We start from the raw sequence: 7,160 nt of genomic DNA on the forward strand, positions 1-7,160 counted from the left end.
ACACACACACACACACACACACACACACACACACACACACACACACAGAGTCTTTCCCAAAAGAAAGGTAAGCTCTCTGAGAACAAGGCCTGTTTCATTTTCTATTTTTTTATCTCCAGCAACTAACAGTTTCTGGCACATAGTAACCACCTGATGATGACTGATACTCCTTTCTGCTATGATTTAAGACTTATAGCTTACATTTCTCTGGTACTTTTGAGTTTACAAAGCACCTTCTCCACAACAAACCTCTGAGATGGATAGGTCACTATCCCTATTCTATAAGGAAACAGGTTCAAACTGAATTTACTTGCCCAAAGTTCACATAAGTTAATAACTGGCAGGCCTAGGATTTATTAAAAAACAAAACAAAACCAAAACCTAAAGCCTTTATCCCTAAACCAGACTCCCTCCAGGGCCTAGCAGCCCTTCTGTGTCCATTCACAGAATCACAGCTTGGGAAGAGATTCAGAACCTATTTAATCCAGCCCATAGTTGAACAAGAGCTCCCTCTACATCAAAAACAACAAAGTGACATTCAGGTTTTGCTTAAAGATTTTTAGTGAAGGAGTATTCACACCACCTTCTAAAGCAGCCCATTCCACTTCTGGGTAACTCTAATTATAAAGAAGTTTTACCTTATCATCAAGTCTTTGAAGTATTCATCCTTTGCTTCTAGTTCTACCCTCTGGGACCATGAAGTCTAATCCCTCATCTATGTCAGTCCTTCAAATACTTAGAGATAGCTATCACATGTCCCCTAAACCTTCTCATCTCCAAATTAAACATCACTAGTCTCTTTAACTGATTTCCATGTGGCATATCTCAAAGCCCTTCACTGTCCTGGATGGTTCACTCTCATCAATCTCTAATTTGTAGGTGTCCTTCCTACAATGTGGCCCCCAGAACTTAAGACAATATTCCAGATGCGGTCTGACCAAAACAGAGTCCACTATCTCCCTGGCCCAGGATAATCTGCCTCTCAATACAGTCTAAGACCTTTACTCAATTCCTTAGCTGCCCAGATACCATTACTGATTTACACTGAGCTTGCAAACTACTAAACACCCTAAAAAATCTTTTCAAAAGAACTGTTATCTAACGTCACTTTTCAACCTTATACTGGTGAAAATGACTTTCTGAACATCGTGTAAGACTTTACCATGTATTCCTGTATTTCACCTCATCTGATATGATCCACTATTCTGGTCTGTTAAAATCTTTTTGAATCTTGACTCTGTTATCCACTATTAGCCATCTCTCTCTTCCCCAGAGAGAGATGTGCCATCTAAAACTGGATAAATAAATGCCATCTATGTTTTTATCTAATTCACTGGTAAGAATTTTAAATAGCACATGGGTTCCTAGGGCACTCCCCTGGAGAAATCTCTCCATGCTGATATGGAACCAATAATGACCACTCTTTGGATACAGCCATGTACCACCTACTGGTCTGTCCTACCATCTAGCTTCCTTCTCCCTATTGTTCCTAGGAAGGATTCTGTCAAATACTTTGATATAAAAATCTACATAGCTACAGTATTTCCCTGATCTACCATCAGTCTAAAAACTTAGTCATGTCTTTTTGTAAATTATTTATAAAGTATCTATGTAAAGCACTGGAAATCCTTCTCTTGTTCTTAAAATATTTTGTGGATGCCAATGCAGTTAAGCCAATCTTTAATTACCTCTCCATTGTTTAGAGATAGGAATAGGGACCAATTTATAATTTCATTGGAATAATGAATTCCCAAAGAGAAAACTCCCTCTACTAATGCAGGATGGCACCTCATCTGAGTTTAACTGACTTTCCCAGGGTCATAGCCTAAGTATGAGTCAAAGACAGGTAAGTTAGTTCCCCATGTCTTCCTGGCTTCAAAGACAGCCTTCTAGATACAATTTTATACAAATATTTTATGCAAAATAAATTTTTTACAAAATAAATCAATTTTATATAAAACTGTATAAATTTTATACAAAATAAAATCATTTTCCTCAAGAATGCAAATTTTAAGCCATACCTCTTCTGTGAGAAGAATGATTAGGGAAGCTAGAGGAGTTGGAGCTCCCATTATCAGCAACCCTCTTGGGAAGACTAGACTAGAATAAAGTAAGTTTATTTAACCCTAAAACAAATCAACAAAAACAACAACAAAAAAAAAAACCCATACCTCCAAGATAATTTATACTGAAATCTGCTAGGGGACTGAGTTTCACACAAAATCTCACTCTAATATAAAACATACATAAAAACAATTACAAATAAAGACTTCTTAGGACTGTGTACGTTTCTATGTGTATATGTGGGTGCACATACATATGTGTGTTGTGTGTATACACATATGCAGGGTGTCCCAAAAGTCTGGGTGCTGTTTTGAGCTATAAAACTACATTCTGCTTCTTTAGTCAAGTAAGAGATCAGAAAATATATGAAGGCATATATCTCAAGTCTACAGCCAGAACACTGCTTTAGTTGATATAAGAAATATAAAAACTGGAGGTGGGCCACCGGTAGTTTTAGTAGATCTCTACTGGAGAAATGACAAAAAAACAAAAAGACATAAACAATAATTACACAGAATGAAAAGACATAGATGGATTGAAATCTGTGTCAATGAAAGATGTACCCATACAAATGAGAGAATGGATTTATTAAAGTGTGTAGGTATATAATACAGATGTACATATATGAATGCATATTAATAAAACCCCAGATTAACTACAACTACTTATCAGTCAGGCTGAATTTTACAAGCTACCACAGCATCCAAGAGGTCACCACCAAACTCACCTGGAGATACTGAAAGCTGTTTTCATGGGCTGCAAATATTCCTGCAAGTCGTAGAGTAAAGGATAGAATATTGGAACTCACATCCTGCAGTTTCAGCACATGAAAGAGCAGCTCTGTCAGGCAAGGATTCTCCTGTAATATCAGCAGACTAGACTCTGTGGAATAAACAAGCATCAGAAAAGGATGATTCTTCCTTTACCTGTCATTTTAGAGAGGGAAATTATTTTGTATCCTCTTTCCGTATCAAGGTAGCCATTTCCCTCCAGAAGTTTTTGTCCTTGATCTTCTAAAAAGTCTATCCATATTCATGACAGTCATCTACCATAAACTAAAGACTCTCTTGAATCTTAATTAAAATTAGAATTTAAAATACAAACAACCCTAGTAATTCCCCCATAATCCAACTTGCCTTCTCTCCCTTAGAATCTGTTGTAAAGTATGGACAGCACATCCATTTATTTAGACATGTGGAGTACTGTTGAGTCATCATGTACCATGTCATAATTCTCTAAATACATCCATCAGCCTATAGGTAAACAGGGGGCAAACACTACAACAATTACCTGCTTCAGTTACTGTCTTAAACCAGTCTAGTAGTTTTTCCAAACAGGTATCATCAGCTACAGACTGCTTTGGGTCTACCAAAACTGCACAGACAGAAGGTAGGAGCCGTGAACATTCAATGTCCATAGTGAATCCAGTGGGTCCTGTTAATGAAATGTGAAAAAAAAACACTTTGACCCAATATTCAAGGCCAGGTACAGTCACAGCAGAAACCAAATGTTCTGGTAGTTCCCTTCAAGTTATAGGATTTGGTATACTTGGCTAGAATTACCTCATCTCTTATTTCTTCAAGTAATCTGTAAATGCAATGGCCAGATTGGGTAATGAGCCAGAGAGACATTAAGCAGAGTCCATGGCTACAGCCCTGTGATTACTTAGCTGTGGAAGTGGGTATCCTCTGCTCCTTTCCCTGGTAAAATAGCTGCTTGAAGATAAGGGCTGACTGGCTTTGGTATTTGTATCCTGTATGGCACATAGCAGACTCTTAAATATGTATTTGCTTGTTCAAACTCCTCAGGATCATACAAAACTTCGGTCCAACACTGAGATCAAGAGAATAAGATTATGGACCGGCCTGGTGGAGAGGGCATATAAGACCTCTGTAATTAGTTTCGTAAGGACTTTTGTCAGTCCTTCCTTTTACACCAGGTTTTTTTGGTTTTCATTTTTTGGGGGGGAGGAAGAGATGGAAGTATGGGGAGAAAAGAGTAAGCTGATTTCAAGCTGTATGTTTCCCCAGGTCATTGATCTCTAGCAGGGGTTGGAAGAAAACTCACATGCTCATGGGGTCCAGTCCCTTCATTTTAAAGACAGAGAAACTGAGGCTCAGGGACATTAAGTGAAGGTTAAAGTGAGGACCCCCAGACACCCACCCCACCCCCCGCGTTAAGCATCGGAAGCGGTTTCCTGGATGTCTGTATGTGTGCCCTTGTTTCAGGGGGATATCTGTGGGGTATGGGTCAGGGTCAAGTGTGCGAAAGGGCCAGGGGCACACTGCCAAGGGGGACGGATGGCCCGTTTGCCTCCAAGCACGAGACCCACTAAGATCTTAAAGGGAGGTCTCTGAATGCGGGGGGCCTAGGTCGGGGGAGAGGGAATGGAGGGCGGGGAGTCGGTCTCACAAGCTCGGGGAGCCTTTGCAGAGGAGTGGGAAAGCTCCCTGGGCCGAAGAGGAGAAGGCCACCCGAGATCGAGCTGTCCCCAATTAGGGCTCCTCCCGACGGCTGCCTCGCCTAGTTTGGGATTGGGAGACCCCCCCCCCCCCCCCGGTCCCAGGCAGGGATGAAGCCCCCCACAGGATTGCCCCCAGCCAGGCCCCCCCCATCCCCAGCGCTCCCGAGAAGATGAGGAGATAGAATGGGGTCGTGAAACGCAACCCTGCCCTCCGAGAGCGCAGCCCACCCCCGAGCCCCTCACCAGCTCGGCAACACTCCGCTCCGTCGGCGCCGCCTCGCCCCGCCCCTTCCCTCGCGCTCGGTCCTCCGGCTCAGACCACCTCAGAAAGCGGTGGGGAGAGAACGGAGCAGAGACAAACTTCGACCTTGAGCAAACGCATCAAGATTTTTTAAAGAAATATCTCGGGAAAAAATCTCTCTCATCTTTCTGGTAGAACTGATCCTGCTCAGGGCTTGGCAGGATGGCACACAAAAAGAGAGGCATTTCACTAGACTCCCCCATCTGCGCATTTAATAGTTGATGCCGAAGTCGAGGCTGCGCGCAGTAGGCGGGACTACGTCTTAGGAAGTGGGCGGGGTTACGTAAAACGGGGGGCGGGGCTTTATCTATCTAGGAAAGCCACTGAATCCTCAAATTGCGAAGGGGCCGAACCGGGCAAAGTTCAAGGGTCATAGGATTTAAAGCTGTAAGGGACCATAGAGGCGAGAGAATCTAACTCTATTAATAAAAATGAGCGCAGGAGTTGTTTTCGTGGTTTAGTGGGAAGAATGTTGGGCCTGCAGGCACAGATCTGCAGCGTTGTGAGAGTGGAGGCCATCTGGTCTGTCCTGTACAGGACAGATGTGTCCAGTATCACCACCTCCACATAAAGACCTCCTAGGATGGGGATGATCCCACGACCTGAGCGGTGGGGCAGGGGGAGGAGGGTGGAGAGGGGAATAGCCTATTCCACTTGCAGAAAGATCCAATTGTTCGGAAATTTCTTCTGACTCCCATCCATTCTGACATCTGGGGCCAAACAGAGCAAGTCTGATCTGTCACAAAAAGCATCACTTCTGCCCTTCACATAAGGCAGTCCTTCATATATTGAACAGTAGCTAGCATGTATGTCCCTCTTCCTCTTCTCCTACCCCTAGTCATTTCTTCTTCAGGGTAAATATCCCCAGGCCCTTCAACTGATCCTCATAACATCATAGATTTAGAGCCAGAAGGAATATGGAGCTTATAGACCATTTAATTCAACTCCTCCATTTTATAAATGAGGAAACTGAGGCCCCCCCAAAAGTTGACTTGCCCAAGGTCACACAACTAGTACATGACAGAGTAATGTCCTTCTCAGCTCTGAATGCAATACTGCAGAAAATGTTTGATTAGGGAAGAGATGATACAAATGCAACTGTCCCCTCCCTATTCCTAGAAACTATGCCCCTCTTAATGCTGTTTAAGACCCATATTAGCACATTGATGACCCATATTGAGCTTGGAATCCACTAAAACTCCCAGATCTTTTTCAGAACTGCTATGTAACCATGTCTTTTCCATCTTATTCTTGCAAAGCTGATTTTTTTTTTTTTGTACACAAGTGTAAGACTTTACACTTATCCCTAATGAATTTAATTTTTATTAGATTCAGCCTAATTCTCTAGTCTGGCAAAATCCTTTGGGATCCTGGCTTTGTGATCCAGTGTATTCGGTATCCCTCCTCATTTGATGTCAGCTGCAAGTTTGATGAGCATCCCATCTCTTCTATGCCTTTATTAAAGTCATTTGTAAAATTATTAAACAAGGCCAAGCACAGATGTCTTAGTCTTGCAGTTAGATCTGAATCAGAATCTAGACTGCATCATTTATGTGATCATAAGTAATCCACTTAACCTCCCTGAGCCTCAGTTTTCCCACCTGTAAAATAATCATATTTGCCTATCTTCCCTCACCTGGTTTATGAAGACAGTGATTTTATTCATAGCTTCACAGTTTGGTTCTTATGAAGTCTTTTTATTATATATTAGACTGTAACTGTGGAAATTTTCAGAAGTGTTCATTGAGACAATATTTATTTGGAAAAAAGAAATCTTTTCCGGAGAACCACCCAAAGTAGTTTTTCAGCCCAGGAGTTGAATGTGTTTAAGTTGGCTTGCACTGGCTGTGCCTTTATAACTTAATAGAAATAGTTACTTGTACTAAATAGGAGATCACTTTGAAATATGATTTGAGGAGACTTTTTCAATTGTGTCTGATTTTTCTTGACTCCATGAACCATAGCATGTCAGATTCTTCATCCTACACTATCTCCCTAAATCTGTCCAAGCTGATTCCATAACATTATCTCTCCATCTTGTCCTCTGCCAAGGATACTAGTATAGGGCCAAGAATTTCTATTAAGACCACATCTAATTTTCATAACTGTCTGCTTGTCTGTGGATCTTTGTATTTTAATGTGACATAATGATATACAAAGATACTTAGTCATCATAGTGATATTATTGTTTAGCTCTGGGGTGTGAATAGAAAAGCATTTTTAAAAATATTGTGTAAATCTTGAAAGGAGTAGGGATCAAAGCCGTTTTTTCACTGGTGTAGGGACTTACCAGGTGAGGAAAATCCTCCTACCAATACAGGTTAACATCTT

The 7,160-nt window shown here is 41.5% G+C and overlaps 1 protein-coding gene across 3 annotated transcripts in view; it reads right to left on the minus strand.

Moving 5' to 3' along the window:
- BRAT1 (BRCA1 associated ATM activator 1) overlaps positions 1-4,928 on the minus strand; it is a 29,198-nt gene extending 24,270 nt beyond the window's left edge. For 2 of the 3 annotated variants that reach the window (XM_069084776.1, XM_069084778.1), the window contains exons 1-3: positions 4,772-4,928; positions 3,355-3,498; positions 2,792-2,946 (exon numbers count right to left, since the gene is read on the minus strand). In XM_069084776.1, the coding sequence (XP_068940877.1) occupies positions 2,792-2,946; positions 3,355-3,481 (282 nt within the window). In that variant the 5' untranslated portion in view covers positions 3,482-3,498; positions 4,772-4,928. Of the gene's footprint in view, positions 1-2,791; positions 2,947-3,354; positions 3,499-3,626; positions 3,869-4,771 lie in introns of those variants that run through there. The other variant, XM_069084777.1, reaches the window with a different exon arrangement.
- Between the last annotated feature and the right edge of the window lie 2,232 nt (positions 4,929-7,160).

This window comes from Petaurus breviceps, unplaced genomic scaffold, assembly GCF_028583685.1.
Source record: "Petaurus breviceps papuanus isolate PSGF00001 unplaced genomic scaffold, PetGlider_PUasm1.0 175, whole genome shotgun sequence".
Taxonomy (NCBI): Eukaryota; Metazoa; Chordata; class Mammalia; order Diprotodontia; family Petauridae; genus Petaurus; species Petaurus breviceps.